Genomic DNA, 22,607 nt, shown 5'->3' with positions numbered 1-22,607 from the left:
ATGTGCAGGAAAGTTGATGCTCTATAGATGTTGCAGGAGGTGAAGTAGGAAGGTGGCCGAGTCATTGCACAACGTGATTTATTTTTAGGTTAACAAATTGTTATATCTTTATTTTATTTGTCATTAATCATCAATAGCTTCTGTAAAAAAATAACTCTTTATTTCAATAGGTTTTTTAAAGCTATAGGGAGCCATTGCACAAGAGTCAAAGAGCCACATGAGGCTCCAGAGGTTGCAGGTTGTAGACCCCTGTCCTGTGAGAACCACAGCTGAACATCTGGCATGGCCCCATCAGTTCTGACTCCTCGATGTTGATTCTGATGAGCGTTTATGTGCTATCGCTGCACTCGGCACGTTCTTCCTTTTTACTGCTGCACTCAGTGAGGGGTTCATTATGCCTGGCTCCGTTTGCGGACCACGCGCATTGGGCATTGGTGTTTATTCTCGGCGCATTCACCATTGCATTACCCGCAGCAGCCAAGTTGGATGGCGCGCACCGTCTCCTCACCCGCGGAACGAGAGAGAGAGAGCGAGAAGTGCACTCTGGGACATGAAGGGAAATGCATCTTTTTTTTTTTTATCTACTGATGTAGTATTTGGAATTTAACACCACAGACCTATTTTGCAAACAACTTTTTTTGGCTAGCTGCATCGTCTACTAGTTGCTACAGTGAAAATTAAAATTTTCCCACTGCGTGATTAATACAAGAGTATCCAATCTAAATTAGACCATTATATAAGCGATGCAGCGAAATTTTGGTCATTGAAATTTTTTATCACTTTTCTCACCGAGACAAGCCGACCGAAAAAGAATGTTGTGATGACGCGAGAAAACACCTCGATCAGCGTGCGCTGAGCAGCTGTATTTCAATACATGTGAGCACTAAAGCGTCGTCTAAGCAGAGTTGACGGGAGAACGCAAGTGTTTTATGTTTCTGTGTCACGTTGACGCTGTAGATTATTGTCACCCTTAGTCAACCTGACGCATGACTGTACATCAGCAGCATTAATCCGGTTTCACGTTTTCACAGAGATTCTCTTTACTACATTACGACGGTACCTGGTCCGCATTATAAAGATCATTACTTGGATGGGATTAAACCAGTACGCACAAGAAATGATGCACGCGGTGCATCTCCAAGAACATGCTTGGATAATAAATAAAGCAAAGAAACTTATCATCAAGAACCCAAATGCAGTTTTGTGTTTTAATGAAAGAACATATTTGATTTGACTCTCTTTCAGAAGCCCAATCAGTTATAGGCCTGTACAATTATTTAATGTATGAGTGGGGTCAAGATTGAAAAATTTAGGGGTTGGGTTTGGGGGGCTCCTGTTGGCCGGGGGCGCTGATGGGGGGGCTGTGGCTCCCGCCTGGGGGGCGGGCGGTGCTGCGCCGGGTGGGTTGGCTGGGGGGTGGTCTCGTTGGGGGGCCTGGGGTGGTGGGGTCCTTGGCTCCGGTCCGGGGGGATCCGGGGTGGGGGTGGCTTTGGGGGTGGCTGCTGCCCGGGGTCGGCGATTGCCTCCTGGGTCGCTGAGTGGCGGGGTGTGGCTGTGGGTTGCTCCGTCGGCCCTTGCGGGTCCTCGGCTTGGCTCCCTGGGGCGCACCTTTGCCAGGGATGTCGCTTGCGCGGCGAGCCAGGCGGGGCCCCCTCCGGGGCTTTTTATATGACCGCAATGGCCGGGGTGTGGCCGTTACGGCTAGAGGGGTGGGGTGGGGGGTGCTATGGGGCCTCCCCGGGGGTCGTATTGGGTGGGTGTGCGGGGGCGCGGCGCGTGGTTCCTGGCCTGGTGGATCTGCGTCGGGATTGGCTGGTCTGCTGGCTGGGTGCGCCGGGCGCCGTGGGCGCGATTCCGGGGCGGGGATGCCCCGGGGGCGGATCCTTGGTCTACGTGTCCGGGGGAGTGCTCTCCTGCCATCTGCCCGGGGACCGGCCGCGGCTCGTGGCGGCGCTGCGCAGCCTTGGGCGGGGCTGGTGGCCTCGGGCCCGCTGTCGTCCGGGGTGTGCTGGCGTCGGGGGGGTGTCTCGTGCCGGTGCGTGGGTCGTCGGTGATCACCTCCGTGGGGGGGGGGCTCTATTGGCGAAGAAAAAAAATAAAGAAAAAGTTCAAAAAAAAAAAAAAAAAAGATTGAAAAATTTACATCAAGGTAATCTTTCATTAGATTCTTTGCTTTTCTAATAGTACTTTAGCATAGACTGTGAAGTTTAGCAATTTGTTAGAGAAAACATAGTAACAACTTTCCAGCGGTTCAAGACTGCAACATCTCGATTTAATGGTGGACTAAGCAACGCGTTATTTGATCTGTCAAGCTGATACTAAAAGTAACTTAACAGTGGCCTGTAGCTTGTACATGACACGACAAAAGCAAGTGACTACCAGTAGTGCTCCACCCATGCATACATGGTGAATTACTCAAGCCAAGATAGTAATAAAATCAATTTCAATAAATACATATGATGGATATTAATATTTATAAATTTAGTACCCGTCAAGAGATGCCGCCTTGGAGTGTTTCAGCCAAGTGTGTATGCACTGCTAAGCACATATAGCTCTTCAAAAACAGCCATAATATTAGGGCTTTTTAACTTGGGTGATTTCGTTTCTGTACATGGATTCTGTGTCCAGTTATAATGTTATTAACTGGTGGTAAATCCTGAAGTCTGTCTTAAGCTACATGCTCATATATGCTAATCATAACAAATTTAATTAGTTGCAAATGAATAGCTATTATACAGTATTATTGAGGTTGGGGCTGATTACTTAATTGTGCTACCCATCACTACAGCACATTACATCAAATCTAAACTTCATGAAGCTCCTTTTTTCCCAAAATGTCCTTATTTTTTTTTACTTTTGTTGTAGATTAGGATAGTAGTCAAAGTAAGCCTGGGACTTTGTTAGTCCATGTGTACAGGTGCTAAATAGATGAAGATAAGGAAGAGGTTTTTATTGTATTACCACTCATGTGTGTCACTTGGGCGTCTTACATATTTTATCCACCGGCTCACATGAATAATCAGGACTTGTGTTACCATTGAGAGTGTGACTCACAACCGGCCAGGAGGAAGAAATGCATGAGGAAAGAGAAGCATGTGTGCTGCATGTGCTGGCAATGAGAACTTTGTCCTTTGCTGCTCCACACATGGACAAACATTACGCAAGATGGGATCATTCATCCCAAGGCAGGATCCTAAACATGCAGTGTCCTGAAAAGTTTTTGAGCATTTCTGTGGTGTGGTATGTGTCCTCGGGGTGTAGCAATCCACCAGCGTATGACTTTTTTTGGATTTTTTTTCACACTTTTTTTGATTGACAATGAGTTGAACCACTCAGGTCACCTGTGTTTGCATACCTTGGTCTTCACTAATTTTCTCTTAGAAAGGAAAATTCCTCTACTGTAAAGGGGTGGTATTATGAAAAAAAATCGGTCAGAAGTTTTAGAACATCCTAATTTTTCCAGTTATTTATTGCAATTCAAGTCATGCAACTCCAATGAATAACTTGAAATGGTTGAAACATAAGAACTGAACAGCCAGAGGTTTAAAAAAAAAAGTTTGGTTACACAAAACTGAAAAATAATGTACATTGCCTTTTGCATAAAAGCAGTGTTGGAACACACTATTGGTACCAGACCCTCATGAGCGTCAGGTGAACAGTAGTATTCATGGATTCCATGATTTCTTTTTCAACTCAAATTTCTTACTTATTCTATGCTTTCATTTCAGAGTGCAATGACACAATAAACTGAATCATTTTCAGTGAAAAACTGGAAAAAGTGTTTTGTTCTAAAACTTTTGACCAGTAGTGTACATCCCTTTAGCCTCATTCGGAGGGCCAAAGTTGAAAAAGTTGTTTCTTCCCTCCCGTGTTATTCCACATTTTGTAAAAAGTCAGCTCCAAATGGGCGAGTTGGATTTTTCCTGATACTTGACGTCACGTAGCAGAAGCTCCTCCTCCTGACAATCGTCGCTCATCCTACCCTATCTACGAATGTGGTTTAATATAGAATGTTATTCTTGTCATATACTGTATGTAAAGCTACATACACAAAATGTCTTCTCTGCATTTAACCTCTCCCTGAGAAGCTTTGGGCAGCCACGATGTAGCGCCCTGGGAGCAGAAAACAGGTGAGTTTGGCAAAATAAACCTTAAATACTATGTTGTTGGGGTTCTTAGAAAAAATGCAGATTTGTGAAAAATAGCATAACACCCCCTAAAACTAATGAAAATGGATTGGTTGATTTGCCTCTTCCTCAACAAAGAAATACACTAGATGTAGAAACATGAGGGGCAGTCAACCAAACTGCTGGATTTCAGCAGGATTTCCTCTCATCCTTCCATCATTACCATTTGTCTTAGCAGGAAGTTACTTAAAGGAAGTAAACGAAGATGTCAAGAAAACCAACAATGATGGCAAGAATATTGGGACATCCGCAGAACAAATCAAACCCCTGCAGTGCTTCTTTTTCTTTTGTTGTTGTTGGTGGTGGTCATGGAGTTACTGACGTAGACTTCCTGCAGCTGTGCATGACTACGTCATGGAGTCGTCCTCTCTTTTAGGGTGCAGACGAGTAGATCTGATATACTATACAGTTCTTTTCACAAGTATTCACCCCCTTGTATGATTTACTCTTTTATTACTTTAATATATAAATCAAGGTTGGCTTTTTTCACAAAAAAATTGTTGGAAGATACTGTTTAATGTTGAGGCAAGAACAGGCTTCTAGAAAATAATATTTCAAGAACAATAATTGCATAATTATTAACCCCTTTTAAATTTAATGGTCTAATCAAATTGAGGTCAATCTAGTAGTTGCCAAGTCTCACAATTATTAAAATGAGGATCACTTCAGTGGTGTGCGGGGGTGTAAAGTGATTGAGCTATGAAACACCTGGGTATACTCTAGATCGTCCAGTGACTTGTTGATCAGTAATCCTGACTAACATTACCCCATGAAGACTAGGGATGTAACGATTCACTCAACTCCCGATACGATACAATTCATGATACTGGGTTCACGATACGAATTTCACAATTTATTTTACAAAATTTATTTTTTAGAAATTACTGTACTATTTTCCTTTTATTTTTCATTGTCAAAAGAATCCCTTGATAAACTATTCACAACAATGCAATCTAACTAAAAATAAATCTTGAATGAAATAAATAAATAAATAAAGGAAAAATACAAATGAAGAAGAAGCCTATTAATTTAAATTCTGGTTCTATAGTAAATAATGCAAAACTGCATTATAGTTATTTTTCTTTTTAAAAGTGCAACTGAAAATTTATTTTGTGCCTTTGCAATTGGACTTTACAAAAAAACAATAATTGCACTGTATTTACATCAGATATTTGTTTGGACCAGCAGAGGGTGCTGGTAACCCAGTGGTCGGTTGGCATGCAGATATTCTTGCAGTGAAGAAGAGATGCTACGCGCTAGCACACAGAGCTAACAGAAAAACCTGACTTTTACAGATATTCACGTAATTTTACCGTACAGATATTCTTTCGGTGCTAAAAGGGTAAGGAATCATTTATGAACATGTTTAAGAGTAGTAGGCGGCCAGAAAGAGTAGTAGGAGATTCCGCCCGCCGCCTACGCTTCTGAACAAGTGAAGGATAAGCCCTCTGCTGTTTAAAAAAAAAAAAAAAAAAAAAGTACTGCGATTCAATTTTCAGGGTATTGATATGAATCGTGATACCTATGAATCGATTTTTAACTGCCTTACGATTAATCGTTACATCCCTAATGAAGACAGAAGAACACCCCAAGCAACTCTGGTAAAGGGTTATTGAAAAGTACAAGTCGAGGGATGGATACAAAAAATATTTCTAATGCACTCAACATCCCCTGGAGTTCAGTTAAATCAATTATCATGAAGTGGATGAAACATGGCACACGTGTGAATTTGCCGTGACCGTATAAGTAGGAGACTAGTGAGGGAAGCAACCAAAAAGTCTATGACTACCATAATCTGAAGGAGTTACAAGCTTCAGCAGCTGAGAGGGGAGAGACTGTATACAGTATATAGCCACTGCTGCTCGGGTTCTTCACCGATCAAAGCTTTATGGGAGAATGGCAATGAGAAGGCCACTGTTGAAGAAAACTCAAAATAGATCTTGAAAGACTTTGTCAAAAGACATGTGGGAGATGCTATGGCTTGGGCGACAATTTATTTTTCTGCAAGATTCTCAAGCATACTCCAAAAACTAGGCTTTACACAACACATACAGTACATACACTAACATACTAACAGCAGGCGCTGACTCCACTTTCAGAGCAGGTAGACTCTGGAAGCATGCCGGGCTCAGTTCATTCATCACAAATGTGAGTAATATGCTTGTACTATAAACTGTCACATAGAGCAAACATGTCGGTGGGGTGGAACGTTTACGGAGTAAATTAGAAGGATGAAAAATGCAATGGGCAGCAAAGCAGCATCTGGTTTCAACAAGACAATGATGTCATTGATTGGATCGGCAAAGTAAGACATTACCAGCCGATCACACTAACTATATAAAATGCAAAATATTGGCCAATCCGATATAGCTGATCAGATCTGTGGATAACCTACCAAAAACTACACAGGAATCAGGAATGACTTAAAGACTACCTGAAGAAGAATGGGGAAACATTGCTGTGTGCAGATGTTCAAGACTAATTGAGTTATCCACAGACTCAGGGCTGTGATCGCAGCCAAAGGTGCATCTACTAAATACTGACTTAAAGGGCGTGAATAATTAGGCAAACAATATTATTTCTTTAAATATTTTTGTTTAATTGACATTAATTTGTAGAAACTGTTTTTTGTCTTGACATTGACAGTTTTTTCCAATAAATATTTGTTTGGAAAAAGCCAACCTTGATTTATTAAAGCAATAATAATAAACGTATACTAATGATGGTCACTGTATACTGTTATATAAAGCATGAACATTCCTAAGCGATACATTGCATGAATAATTCACCACTGTGAAAGTCAACTGTTCCTTAATAAATTAATATCCAAACTACAGCTGAAATTTCAATTCAAATGCCTCCTCCTGCCTTGCTCGCACACGTCGGCACCTTTAAAATGCAAAGTAAAGCAGCCATTATTCCCCTCAGCACCGTGGGTTGCCACAGTCTCAGCGGGAGCCTGCTGAGAGAGCCATTATCATCAATAAGCTGCACTAAAGTCTGCAAGACGAGCTTCATTTTTCTGCAGCCTGATGTGCCAACGCTGTAGCTGCTAGTCACGTGGGAGTGGGACCATCCATGTGTGCTTGTGTATATCTTCCCTCTGGCAGTGACAGAATGATGTATGGAGTATAAGCAGCCTGCTATCACAGAGCACAGCTCTCACTCCCTGGACAAACCAACAACACATTGGCCTGATTTATTGTGTGGAGGAACGAGCAAAGAGGACAATAGTTGTTTTTAATTGTTTTAGATATACGATGCTAGGCAAGATGACCATTAGAACTTAGAGTTGGAACTCGAGGGGTCCCGATTTAATCAGTTTTTGTCTTGCAGTTACTGTTCTTTCGGACAGTCCAAATTTCACTTGTTCGGAGATATTATTAACTTTTGAGGAAAGTTTTTGCTTAAAATTTAGTAAAACCAAGATGTTCATAGAGTTGGATGATAAATAATAAGCTAAACAGAATGTGTCTTATAGTCCTTGATTAAGAAAATAATAAATAAATCATGTTGAGATGAGTAAGATAATAACCTGACTGTATTTACTCCCAGCATTACAAAGCTGTCATGCTACAATGTATGCTTCAGACACAATAACATTGTCTGGCTCATGGGTTCTCAACTGGTCTCACCTTGGGACCCACATTTTGCCACGGTTTTTAAATCGCGACCCACTTTTTTTTTTTTTTTTTAGAATTCAACCAACCAAATTTAGTTTTTCGAAAATAGCTATTGAAAACATATATATATAATCTTTTTTTTAAAAAAAAAAGGTGTTGGCTGTCCACGACCCACCAAGTAAAGGTCAACAACCCACTTTTGGGTCCCGACATCCAGTTTAGAATCGCTGGTCTAGCTCATACCACACATACCAAACATTTCTGAAAGGTTTTACCTGTATTAAAACAATGATTAAATAATTAAGTTTGAGCTCTTCTGAATTGTGGGAAGCCTGTAGTAATAGTAGCCCAGTATAGTATTACATGTGGTGTTTAGATTAACCAGTGCTGTTAGGATAGAATAGAACAGTTTTTTTGGCTCAAGTACCCCCTTTGTCTGATTACAACATTTTACTTATAGAAAAGTATTTTAATGCAACTATAGATATAGAGCATAATGAAGAAATTAACAAGTGACAATGCACATTTTAAAGAATCTCATTTTGTAAATAAGTGGAAAGAAACATTATTTAGTGCAGTAGTTCCCAACCTTTTTTGGATCATGACCCCATTTTGATATCAGGAATTTCTAGTGACCCCAAAAACATTTTTTTGTAGAATTAGTTTTTGATCATGTTTGAGCTCGGATGTTTTTTTCAACTGCATTTTAGTTGAACTCGATTTATATTTCACAAAGTGAATGTATGGAAACACAGTTGTTAAAGATTGTTTTCATGTAAAAAAAAAAATTACATTTTTTCAGATATTCCTACAGGTCCTACATGGGGTCCCAACCCCAATTTTGAAAAACACTTGAACTTTATTGCCATATGTAGAGCTACAAACATGATTTTTTTTTTCTCTGCATTTAACCCATCCCTGTTAGCATAACAGTTTTTTTTGCCTATTCATGTTGTAAGTAATGATAAATAAGTATAAAGCCCACAACCTACCGTTTTGTGCTTTGGGTTCTGTAGTTAAAACATTGCTGATTTTATCCAATGGGGATTGTTAGGTAGTAAAGAGAGTTCTACGAATACAAAAGTTCATCAGATTGACACAGTGTCCTCGGTAAGGTCAGTCTGAGTTTACTCAAGTGTCAGTGTTCAGTGTGATTGTGGTTAGTCAAACAGTGAAATACTTCAATAATGGAACATAAAGGTCAGTGATGGAGGAAGGAACTGCTGAGCTGGTTCTCCACTATTGTTTCAGCATCCTTAGCATGTCCCTGTATGTATGTGTGTGTGAAAGTTTACTGGTGTCGAGGCGACTACTCTGGAAACTGGAAGTTGATGATGCTGGCACGAAGCCAGTTTGTTGCCTCATTTCCCACTTGCCTTCTCTTCATTATTGTCAGCTTGTGGGAAACGGCTATCGATCCGTGTGAGTGTTGTGCTTTCTTTCGCTTGCGAGCCATGTTTCCCTTGCAAATACAAGGCATGCCTCTCTGGAGTAAAAGGATCGTCCAGTATAATGGTGACATGTAACCCGTGTCGGAGCTGTGAATGACGTGTGATGCAGAGCTCAGAGTTAATGAATGATGTCGAGGCTCTGATCCTAAACTCACTGCGTGCTCTCTATGCAGATGGCTGCCATCAGGAAGAAGTTGGTGATAGTTGGAGATGGTGCTTGTGGAAAGACCTGCCTGCTCATTGTCTTCAGTAAGGACCAGTTCCCTGAGGTCTACGTCCCCACTGTCTTTGAGAACTACATCGCCGACATTGAAGTAGATGGTAAACAGGTACGTTGTGTGAACTTCTCTCCTTTTTTACTCAGCTCAGAACATTATGAATCATAGCTTAACTTCAAAATGACTTGAAAATGAAGAAAAGGAATGTACCCTTCATTCTTTGGTTATTCCATTTAAAACCAAATCAAAATTTAAAATAAAAGGTGTTGTTATTTTGTTTTACTGACTTAAAACCAAAACAGAAATACAGAAACCACAAAAAGAGAAAAGCAGCATTTTTCTGTTAAAATAAATACATAAATTAAAATATTATGACGAAATCTTGTGAGCTATTAGGATATTTGCGGGCAAATTAGAGCGACAGCTTAAGCATGTCACATTTTATTAGAGCAAGCAGGATGGTTTAAATAGTATCCAAATAAACAGGTGACTGACTATCAACTGTGAGGCTGGTGTGAGAAATAGATGTTAGAACTTCTACTATTTGACACTTTTGCAAAAACATTTACACAGCTTTTTTTGAGGGAAGTAAAAGTATTTATTATAATACCGCTAGCCATATACGGCAGCACGGAACAGCACACATGGAAGTTAATCACAAGAAACAAGGAGTACCAGTAAATTTATTACAACACCTCAGGTTCCTTTAATTAGACTTAGACTAATCCCATATCACGTGCATGCTTTTTGGCACATCCATTTTTTGTTTTGATTTATTTATGTATTAACGTTTCAGTTCACCAGTTCATCAGTAATGTGACTTGTTATGCATTGCTTTCCCCCTGTGTGGTGAGCTTAAAACATGAAGCTCTCGTTTCCCTTAAATATCCAAATATCTCACAAACAGAACAAGATTTAATTTTAAAACAGAAAAATGCTGCTTTTCTGGTTTTTGATTTTTCTGTAATTTTGTTTAGGTTTTAAGTCAGTAAAACAAAATAACTGCACTGTTTTTTGTTTTTTGATTTGGTTTTAAAATGGAATCACCAAAGAACAAAGGGTACAAGGATTAAAAGGGCATTTTGCTTTTGTATTTTGAACCCATTAGTCTGGTGTTCTAAATAACCACGTGTATCAATTTATTTTTCTCATCACATCTTTTAACTCTTTTTTTAAACTATACCACATTTTTAATAATTTCCATAACATTTAAATTCATATGGGTTTATTAAAGATTTAAACCAACTATGTAGGAAAATTAGAAACTAGCTAAAATTTCTTTGCCTTTTTTTTTATTTTGACAAAATGTTGCATTAATACATTTTCACCCTACAACAAATATGTTAAAAAGAATAGGAATTAACCTGCATCACGCTATATGCACCACTCTGGTGGGGGATGGTTATCTTTATGTATATATTATGTTCACAACTGCTAGCATCTTTTTTCCAGCAGATAAACATTTAATTGTACTTTTTATAAGAAAAAAATATATAAAACTATCAAATTGCCCTCTATAACAAATTTGAACAAACATTAAAATGAAATGTGATTTTTCTTAAAGAGATAAAGGTTAACATTCTTTAAAGTACAATATTCAAGTTGTAAAAAATTTTTGTATTGTGTGTCCCTATCAAGGACTTTAAATGCATGACTTTTTATTCATTCATATTTTTTTTATAATCAGTGTTCTGCATTTGTCTGTTCGGGATTTAATGCATAACTTTTGGTCATGTTACATATTGAACATAATACAGGCATGTTTTTGGGGTAGTGTTTTTGAAGTTTTGACTTTGTTCCTTGCTTTTTGTGGGCTTCATTGTTATATGACATCCAATGTCTAGCCAATAACAGGAAACGGATCAGCACCACCTTCCTGTGTGGAGTTGGGTCCCTCTGTCCTCGTCTACGATGACTAATGTTCCATTTCCCCACCCTGTTTCCTGTGATCTTAAATCTGTAATCAGATGGTTTAACATTTACCTTTTCAGTATAAAACACACTGTTGGCCACATTTCTCAGGCCCAGATGATGAACCACAAATATAGTAAAACTTTAAAAATCAGTGTTTATACAGTAGTGTAATGTCAGTCTCATAAGAGACACCTAGTGGTCAGAGTCATTATTACCTGTTACAGGAGCCTTTCATTTTTAGATTTTAGCTTTGTTGGAGTTCACGTTGAAAGGAAGATGTAAATGTGTGAAAAATACTAGAATGCTGTCAGGCACTGGAGGATGAAAGTCATTTGTCTCCAGGTCTGCAGTTTTCCAGCTTTCCAAGGAAAGCCAAGGGTTAGCTTAGCAGTTAGCTTACCAGCCTAAAGCATGCAGAGAACAGGGAAGGTTTCAGTTTTTCTCTCTCCAATGTGTTTGGTGGCTTTATTTTGATTTATTTATTTGGTAACATTTTACTTAAAGTTTTATACGTAAGGCTGACATTACGCTGTCATTGAATAAGGTTTCATATAGGCTGTCATTAAGTGTTGTTTGTTACCCTAACCCAAGGCTGGGCAACTCCAGTCCTCAAGGGCCGGATACCTGAGACTTTTAGATGTGTCCCTGTTCCAACACACCTGGTTGAAACCAATGTGTTGTCATCAAGCTCTGCAGAAGCATGAGAACCAGAGCCGTATAGAGAGAGAGTTGCGACAACGGAATTCCAAAATCCTTCACCGTCACGTGATTCATGTAAGACTGAATTTGTTCCCGGAAGTTAGTGGCGGGCCATTCAAATTCATTGATTCCTAGTGACATAACTGGGATTTTTGGCAATTTGTCATCAATAACTGCATTGTTTGACAATATTTATACAGTACACCACCATATGTATGTGTATATACAATATATGTTTATGTAGTTCCATAGATCTTTTTTTCCTAATGTAAATTCGTATTAATAATTAGTGTAAACACCTACCATACCTGCTTTTTTGACATAGTTAAGGCCAACATTAATTTGGTTAAAAAATCTTAATGTGTATTGTATACAGGGTGTATTGCTTTAAATTTTCTTTAATTTCTTTTAAAAAAAAAAAAAAAGGGTCGTTAAATAAAAAAAGCACCACATCCAGACAGGACACATTGAAAACTTATTTATTATGTTCATACATATATGAAATTAGACATTAGATTAAATGTCTAACAAAGTCAGAAACATGAATAACTTGTCATGCAGTTTGCTGTGCTGCATGGGGATGCTCCACTCGCTCTGAAAAAGGAGTGAAAATGTTTGACTTCCCAGCTGAACCAGAGAGGAGAAAAAAAAATTGTTAGCCAAAGTCAGCAGGAGCAATCTAAAATAAATTTAAATTTTTTTAAAAAAAAAAAGCAGGATTGTATCAATTAAAAAATCTGTGAGGCAATCATATTCAAACACTTAATTTGCACTTTTTCCACAAATAACACAACCGAAAAGCTTATTGTTGATTAAAAAAAGAAGATATGTGGTCTATGTGGGTGGATAAAACTGTGTGAAGTAAACGCTGTGTATCTGTTAATGATCCCTTAATTTTCTAAGAAGAATTTAGAATTTTTTTTCTTTTTCTTTGTACATGAAAACTACGGCAGTGTATCTCATAATGAAAAAAAATGATGATAATAGTAATAAAAAGTGAAAATACAAAAAATTAAAATAAAAATACAAATGTACTAGTTTAGCGGGGGATAATCTACTAACATGCCTTAATGCACACGTTAATGGGCTTAGATACTCTGATAATAACGTGTTACTGTTCAAAAGTGCATCACAAACTGTCTAATCCACTCTTGGTCCATTGGCTACAATAGTAAACTGATCACTTCCGGGAACAAATGTGAGGTTCCGTGAGCCGCCATTGCTGTAAAAAAAAAAAAATGAAAAACCATTGGAGTGAACGGAGTTGACGCAACTCTCTCTCTATACGGCTCTGATGAGAACGAGCCATTCATTTGATTCAGGTGTGTTGGAGCAGGGACACATCTAAAAGTCTCAGAAATCCAGCCCTCGAGGACTCCACTAGATCCCTCCATCAAACCCAAAAAATAACAACAAAGCTCTAAAGGTGTCATAATTTAGTGAACGACACTTAATTATTTTTTTTCTATTTGTTTTTTCCAAACCAAACTCACTGTATTTTTCTCCCTCTTTGTCACAGGTGGAGTTGGCTTTGTGGGATACTGCAGGTCAGGAAGACTACGACAGGCTGAGGCCGCTGTCCTACCCCGACACAGACGTCATCCTCATGTGCTTCTCCATAGACAGCCCCGACAGTTTAGGTGAGGCCACATGTTCCACTGTGGTGCTTCTCTACATGGGGAAAGGTCACTAGGTGTTAAACAAATTATGAGAACAACCAGTAACACTTTTCTAGAAGTTTTATACATAAAGATTGACATTACGCTGTCATTATTATGATACGACTCCTGTCATCAGCATGAATAAGGTATCATGAAGGCTGTCATTAAAGATTAACTAAACTCCTGCATTCTTCTGACCTACTACTAGGAGGGACATTTAAAAAAAAAAAAAAAAGCCTTGGTTATGGGAGGGGCTTCTGGAGCAGTTAAGAGACGCCTAGTCTATACTATAAAATCTTCAATGAACAATCTATGCTATGTTAACTAGCTACTCATTACTCAATATACCTCTATATTCACTCTTCTCTCAATCCCACCTACTCACCACAGAATGTAGAGCCACAAGTGGTCATTTTTTATAAAAGGGGCGGGGCTAGCAGTGCTTGTTTGTGATGTAAGATGGTGCCAAAACGTCACATGATCTTGTTCTCAGCCAATAGCAAAATTGTAATAGCTAGATTTCAACCCATAGAGGGCAGTCACTGACATTTTTACAACAAAATATGCCAAATTGAAATGGTTTAAATAAAATCACCAGGATTAATCAACAGCACAACTTCATATTAGGGATGTAACGATTCACTCAACTCCCTATACGATTCAATTCACGATACTGGGTTCACGATACGATTCTCTCACGATTTATTTTACAAAATGGGACTGTAGACAAATTTTTTTTGGGGGGAAAAAACTAGAAAATACTGTATTATTTTCCTTTTATATTTCATTGTCAAAAGAATCCCTTGATGAACTATTCAAAACAATGTAATTTAACTAAAAAATAAATCTTGAATGAAATAAATAAAGGAATAATAGAAATGAAAATGAAGCCTATTAATTTAAATTCTGGTTCTATAATAAACAATGCAAAACTGCATAATAGTTCTTTTTCTTTTAAAAGTGCAACTGAAAATGTATTTTGTGCCTTAACAATTGGACTTAAAAAAAAAAAAACCGTGATTACACTGATTTACGTCATATTTGTTTGGACCAGCAGAGGGCGCTGGTAACAGTGGTCGGTTGGCATGCAGATATCTTGCAGTGAAGAAGAGAAGCTATGCTAGCAGACAGAGCTAATAAAAAAACGTGACTTTTACAGATATTCAAGTAATATTACAGATATTCTTTCGGTGCTAAAGGGGTAATGAATCATTTATTAACATATTTAAGAGTAGAAGGCGGCCAGAAAGAAAGTATTAGCAGACTCCGCCCGCCGCCTACACTTGTGTACCCTCTGCTGGTTAAAAAAAGTACTGCGATTCAATTTTCAAAAAATCGATATCAACCGTGATACCTATGAATCGATTTTTAACTGCCTTACGATTAATCGTTACATCCCTACTTCATATCCAAATACATTTGTATTCAGCAGAAAAAAGTGGTTTTGTGGTTTAGTTACTCATTAAGAGTCGTCATTACCCTAACCCCACTAGATCCCTCCACCTAACCCAAAAAATGCCAACATAGCTCCAAAGGTGACACAGGCGAAACACACGTAATCACAGCCTTCATGACACCTTATTCATGCTAATGACCGATAATGTCAGCCTTATCTATAAGACTTCAAGTAAAGTGTTACTGGCCAACTTTTAAATTTAAAATCCAGGTGCAAAGAAAGCTAAACTTTTAGTTTGTGGGATTGAAAATGATCACTGATTGATTACGTGTCAAATTAGCTGCAGATTTGTGTGTCCGTGATGTTGGAATGTTAGCAAAGCTAGCTTAGCAAGAGTTGTCACGTTGAATCCCTGGAACAGCTGCAGGGCGGATAGGAATAGATGAAAGGAATCACCTGCTCACTAACCCACACACACTCCTTTGATGCTGCACAGAAGCAGAAGCTGCACATTGCTCTGCACAAATGACTCGAATGCAGGATGTTTGTTTTGTATGGTTTCATGATGATAAAATACCAATTATTTTCATCCAAAGTAAGCAGTGTTTTCTGATGGGCCTGCACACAGTTTTGTTTTTCCAGAGGTGTGTGTGTTAGTGTGTACAGTGAGAACAGTAAGCAACGATGGATCATCACTGATGTTGTTTTTTATGTGAATGTCTTTAGAAAACATTCCTGAGAAATGGACCCCTGAAGTGAAACACTTTTGTCCCAATGTTCCCATCATCCTCGTGGGCAACAAGAAGGACCTGAGGAATGATGAGCACACACGCAGGGAGCTCGCCAAGATGAAACAGGTGTGTGTGCGTGCGTGCTTGCGTGCGCGCGTTTTAGAGCTTCAACTAACAATTATTTTTGTAGTCTACTAATCTATTGATAATTTTTTTTGAGTCGGTTAGTCACGATTATTTTTCTGTTTTGAAACATATATTTTTAACTTCTTATTTAGCGATCCTGCTTAAATCCTTCTACCTGTCGTGATGTCCCTGTTGTACTGTGACAGCATGTTTTACAGAGAGGAAGTAAAACAATGACATAAAACATGTATTTGTAATGTAGTTGTTGTATTTAAAACATAAAATATCATTGAAATCACAATAAAATCATGAAACACTTAAATATCACAAACTTAGTGTAAGTTGTCTTGAACGAAGTAGTGTTAATAAACAATGAGTACCAATAAGTAGGGGTGTGAAAAAAAATCGATTTCCCGATATATCACGATTTTTGGGCGCCGATTTTTAAATCGATTTTTTTTTTTTTTTTTAATTGTTTTAATTGATTTATAATTTTTTTTTTTGTTTTTGTGATATTTAATCAATAATAACTTTGAGACTTCTACACAGTAGTTTCAGTGAAAATAAACTTGTTGCACTTTATTTTACGATGGCAGTATTTTCTTTTTTCAGTGAAAATGTGCAAAAACACTAATAATAAATAGGATGTTTTCAAGCAAATAGTTGTGACTCAATTTGTCCTCTGAATGATCAATATCTTCTGATGAACATTTACAGCAACTTGATTTTTCATCTCTACATTTAATTTTGATATTAACTTGGTAGAATATTGCAATATATCGTGATATCACATTGTGAACCAATTATTGTGATACATATCGTATTGCAACATCCTTGCCGATAATCACCCCTATAAATAAGTAACTTTAAAAAGCTGGAGCTAACCTGTCTGCAGGCTGTGGAGATAATGAGGTTTAAACCAATCACAGAGTTCCTTTTACTTAAATCACAATAAAATACAATAATGACATCTTGTTTGAACAAATCCTTACAAGTTAATAAATGTCTAATTAATGTTATCCAAATTACATAGTTCAGCGGTTTTCAAAGTGAGGCGTGCCTCCCTGGGGGGGTAGACCGGAAGAAGTTCACCGAGTTTCCTCACCGAGTTTCCTCACCTCATCAAAAAGACTGTATAAGTGTTCATCCACACTCACTTACCTGTGTGAGTGTGGATTTTCCGCATTGGCAATGATTAAAAGTAAGTACCGATCTTAACTGCGAGTAGAAGATGATCTACGTTTATTCCATTCTACAGCTCATCCCCGATCAACCTCAACTCATTGTTCCACTAAAATAGAGGTGAGCAAAATAAGGTGGCGAGATATGCAATCGGTTAATTATTATATTAAGGATTTACACACGATGTTGAGACAGTGAAAAGTGATGAAAGATAAGTGTCCGACTGACGTTAATCTGTTAATTCCTTTAATCAAATAATGAAAAAAAATTCAGTTATTTTCAGTGTTTAAGCCCAGTATCTAAGCATTAATGTGGGATGAGTGAACATGTTATGGTTAAATGTATTCAAAATATGTTTAAAAACACACAAAGGTGTTAAAATGTGTTTTGAAAAGGCCCACCATCCCACACTTTGAAAACCCCTGACATACTTGATAATAAATTATAGATGTTACTGTTCAGAATAAACACTAATGTCGGCAGAAAAAAATATCTCAAAGCAGGTTCGTCACTGATGAGTGCAGTTATAAACATGTTTTCAGATGTACACGCAGACCTAATAAAACTATTAATATTATATTATTAATTAATTAATACCATGTGATTAGAAATGAAAGATTGGGTAAATATCAGCTGTGGTGATGTCACTCCTCTGTGGTCCGCGTATAAACCAGTGCTCCGCTGTGTTTCTGTTTTGGGTGTCTGTGTATGTCCGTCGTGCTTTAACGATTGAGAGCTGAACTTCAGAGTTTACACTTAATGTGTTTCACTCGTTTGATTTTGGTGAAAAGTTCTGAAGCTTTAGAAACTTTAGGTCACATTAAGCTTCTGTTTTTTTTTTTTTCTTTCCGTCATTCTTCTTCTTCACTGTTTACTTGCACAAAGTTGGTGGCTCAACACTGCCCCTAGCAGTCAATGTACGGTACTGCATCAGAAAGAATAGAGGAAGAGGCTGGAGCCTGGATTTTATCATTAATTTACAAGATTAAACAATGCGTCGATGACACAAAATTCTCAACTAATTTTTGTAGTCGATATTATCGATTATGTCGACTAATCATTACAGCCTTAAAGTTGTTTTATGCTTTCCGCATCAATGTGCTGCACGGAATCTGCATGAAACAACGTATGTAGCATTCATGCTCCGTGTGATTTCTGCTTCCAAACTGCAGGAGGCAGTGTATTACAAACACACGCTAACCACGGTACAAAAGTACAGTAGAAGTAGCTGTTATTTTGATGCTATCCACTTTCAGCTCCTCCACAACAACCTTTAAATATGAAAATGTAATCAATCTGAAACGAACATTTGCATTTCAGTTCAAAATTTTTTCTTGTGAATTAATTATTTGATTTATTTCATCTGGGGATAAATTCCAGTCAGTTTCCTTGTGTTTTATGAAAGTGGTGAACCAGCCACTCCACTGTGACCTTTAAAGGCTTTTTTTTTGCTTTCACATTATGGCCCGTAGATTTTTCCTGCTTTTTCTCACGCGTTCCTCTTCTTTGCCAACTGTGGCTGCAATTTCACGCTAAGAATTATTTACTGCCCATCTACTGTCGCGATGAGCCTTGCTTGAAGAATCATACAAATGTTTGTTTTTTCGAAATTCAGCAACAAGTAGCTCCTGTTCGTCCACCTACTCCGTCCGCATATATAGAGGCTAGGGCCGGGACGCGTCAACGTAATCGATGACGTCGACGCAAAAAACACATCGATGCAAAATATGCGCCCCGATTTGTCGTCCGACCAAAACAAAGATGACATCGCCGGAGAATAACTAACGTGAATGGGTCCTCCGAGTTTCAACAGTGGAAGGCTGTGAAGACACGCACTCGTTTGTCAAAGGTAGCTGTTTCCGGTAACCATCGGTGTTTTATTCCAGGTGTGACCGGACGGCAGCGTGTCAACGGGACAAGGAGAAAACACCCGCCGTGACATGAGCAGCAACAGCAGCCACACACACGTGATGAATACATTTACATACCACTGTGATTCCCTAGTAGTCCGTCCTGATTTGTACATTAAACACAATGTATGTTTGCTGTACACATAGTCATCTATTGGAGTATTTCCTTTGCGTGGCTGCAAAAATTATGTCAGTTGCACGCACGGAGCCGCACGGACCTCGCGGACTCATCAAGCATAAAACAACCTTAAGTGTGTTTGCATCCCACCAATGAACTGTTGGTAATCGTTTGTGTGTTTGTGTGCGCGTGTGTGTGTCCCTCTCTAAGGAGCCCGTGAAGTCTGAGGAGGGCCGAGACATGGCCAACCGTATCGGTGCCTTTGGCTACCTGGAGTGCTCAGCTAAAACCAAGGACGGTGTGCGGGAGGTGTTTGAAATGGCCACCAGAGCAGCCCTGCAGGTCCGAAAGCGCAAGAAGAGGGGTGGCTGCCAGCTCCTGTGAGGGGGTGTAACGTGCGCCGACCTACCCACCAAGCAACACAAGGAAGGATTCTTCCACCACCCTGACACAGCAAACTTAGAGCAACACTAAAACAAAGGCTTCGTTGAATTAAAGCTACTCTAGCCATGCAGATTCATCCCAGGCTCAAACCTGAGAGACTGATCCACAAAACAAAACTCTAGTTTAAAAACCTGATACAAAGTCACACTCTGCTGCTTGGTTTCCTCCAACAGGACATCCTTTGCTATATTTTTGATTGTATGTCTGTATTTATATGTGCACAACCTTTGTCTGGGCTCTGCCTGTGTAAGATCATTGTTTACAGAGAAGGATGTCATGACCTTAACGTCCCCCAGGTTTAGGTCTGCTGCTTCTCTTGACCCTACTCGCTTTACTCGCTCTTTTCTTTAAATCCTCTGTTTGCTCGTCACCACTAATAATTCTCCATGAGTTTTTGTCTCATCGTGCTCCAAGCCAGCAGAGCTCTGCTTCTCCTGATGTGCTCCCTGACGCCACAGCTGTTTCTCTTTGGGCGGCAGTAGTGACGGGTTTTTTTGGACTCCTCCTCTGTCCGTGTCCTCTACTGCGATAGCTTAAACTGGCACTGCAGACAGGGACCTATTGTGAGGAGACAACGCTCACTATACACAAACATTAACACAGGAACCTTCCTCTAACAAGCCCCGCCTCCTGTCTGAGCTCTAAAACACATGTCCCACTCGACTGTGTGTTGGATTGTTCACACACTTTAATCGTACTTTCAGCAACACTACAGCTATAATAACTTTATATGATTAAAAGCGTGATCTGTGAATTGGTATCAGACTCTAAAAGTGAGCAGAATCTTAATAATAATAATAGAAAACATAACCAAAACACCAACAAACTAGTACCTGATTGACATTAAACCTAAATGTCTGTACAGAAGGCATGTCTTGTAAACCATAAATGAATCGTCACCAGCAGATTTAAGGAACTGCATTTAACACACTTTAATCAGACGTTAGAGCCACAATTAATGTAAACGTGCACTCATTAGTGACAGATTAAAGCCCTCCTGTGTCCAGGCCTCTGAGCCTTCACGGCTAAAAGAAAAAGATTCGTCTGCATCCGCCTTTGTGTTGAATGTTCTTAATGATCCATCCAGACACACACACACACACACACAGATCAAAGTGTGGGGGAACCTCGGCTAACATTTGTGCCTCAGTCTTTAATGCCCGAGCCCACAGTGTGTGTAACAATGTTGATTGTGATGACGCTTTACAAACGGCAGTGAGATGTGTTGAATGTCTGGGTGAAACAAACATGTTAATAAAGTATTTTTAAAATACAACATCATCCTAACGAGTTTTCATTTTGGGAGCTGGAACCAGCTGGTGCATGTGTCATATTTGATCACACAGATATGTTACGTTCATGTCAGTGTTTTAGGTCTTTTAAGGATGGATGGTGAATAAAAAAACTAATATTGATTCACTGTAAAGTTCTGCACACGCCAGTGCAGCTCTCCTTAAGGCCTGGTGGCCAAATTCGGCATCCATTTAGGCCCAGAGTAAACATGAATCATCGTGTGCATAAAACTCAACAATATTTACAGGGTCTCAGTTTTCCTGGTGCTTTTATGGCACGTTGTCAGTCATTTTTAATGTTAAACTGTTGGAATTTATTTTTATTTTTTTTAATTCTTACAAACTCTTTCAGATTTCATCCAACTAGGCCAACAGGACAACTTAAAGAAAAAATAAGAGAAAACTGTAAATTCTCATCTTATTCAGCTGTAGATTTCTCAGACCCTCCAAATACACACATTTTATGAAACTCCACAATAAATGCCAACATTCCCATATTTATATCACTTAATTGCTGGAATTTTTAATCATACATTTTTTTAAATGACTCAACTTTTCCAAAATCCTCCTCAAATTATTCCACCACATTTTCCTATAATGAATAAAAATGTGAAAACAAATGAAGAAAATGTGAGGATTTTGCAGGAACTGATATCACTCACTCCTTGGATGTTGACGGTGTCTTACACTCTCTAATATATCATTTATACATTGAAGGGAAAATTTGGGCACATTAATCTTACAATTGCTTGATTTTTCATGCACATACAATTAAGTGAGTTTAACACCCCTGTCTTAAACCCTCTGGGTCCTTCTGTGCATTTGAGGGGATCTGACCTTTTATATTAGGGTTAACGTGCAATATCTGATTCATGATGAAGATCCAAACATGGGATGAATGATGGTTGATAAAATATGAATTTTATTACTTTTTCTCACTGTGGAAAAAACTATTTCTTTAATGACACGATGCTGGTCGGTCAACCATGATCTAAATAATATTATTAACCCCATCAGAAGCATTATTAGATACAGAAACATAGAGCTGCCACACGTGAAAATATAATTTGGATCACTATATTGTATGAACAATAAAACTATATTGTACAAACATGACAGTATATTGTTTGTACAATATAGTATGTTGTACAAAATATACTAATATTGTATGAACAATATAGTATATTGTACAAACATATTATATTGATTATACATGTTTGTACAATATGATATATTGTTTGTACAATATAATATCACGTTTGTACAATATACTGTATTGTACGAACAATATACTGTCACGTTTGTACAATATAATATATTGTTTGTACAATATAATATGTTTGTACAATATAAGTATATTGCTCGTACAATATATCACGTTTGTACAATATACTATATTGTACGAAGAACATATCATTGTAGGAGGATGAGTTATTATTAATGGGTTATATAACTAAGAATATTAATTATGATTATTAATATTACTTCAAATTTTGCGGGGTGCCACTCCTTTTAACAGGAGAAATATGTCTAAGTTTTTAGACTAAACTCATCAATGTGAAACCAGGGAAAAGTGAATTCTAACAGCAGATCTACACCATAACCACAGCTTTAATGAATCAGAGGAATCAAAGATTATGTTTAACCTTTTATTC

General features: G+C 38.4%; 1 protein-coding gene across 2 annotated transcripts in view; it reads left to right on the top strand.

The window, feature by feature from the left end:
- The window catches only part of LOC114466687 (rho-related GTP-binding protein RhoA-D), a 29,386-nt gene extending 8,450 nt beyond the window's left edge, over positions 1–20,936 (top strand). Inside the window, exons 2-5 of one of the 2 annotated variants that reach the window (XM_028452325.1) lie at positions 9,435–9,590; positions 13,612–13,732; positions 15,876–16,006; positions 19,427–20,936. In XM_028452325.1, coding sequence (XP_028308126.1) covers positions 9,435–9,590; positions 13,612–13,732; positions 15,876–16,006; positions 19,427–19,600 — 582 coding nt within the window. In that variant the 3' untranslated portion in view covers positions 19,601–20,936. Of the gene's footprint in view, positions 1–9,428; positions 9,591–13,611; positions 13,733–15,875; positions 16,007–19,426 lie in introns of those variants that run through there. The other variant, XM_028452324.1, reaches the window with a different exon arrangement.
- Positions 20,937–22,607: the final 1,671 nt, after the last annotated feature.

Source organism: Gouania willdenowi, chromosome 7 (genome assembly GCF_900634775.1).
Source record: "Gouania willdenowi chromosome 7, fGouWil2.1, whole genome shotgun sequence".
Classification (NCBI taxonomy): domain Eukaryota; kingdom Metazoa; phylum Chordata; class Actinopteri; order Blenniiformes; family Gobiesocidae; genus Gouania; species Gouania willdenowi.
The sequence above is the reverse complement of the archived record's forward strand: the minus strand, read 5'-3'. Positions and strand labels throughout refer to the sequence as shown.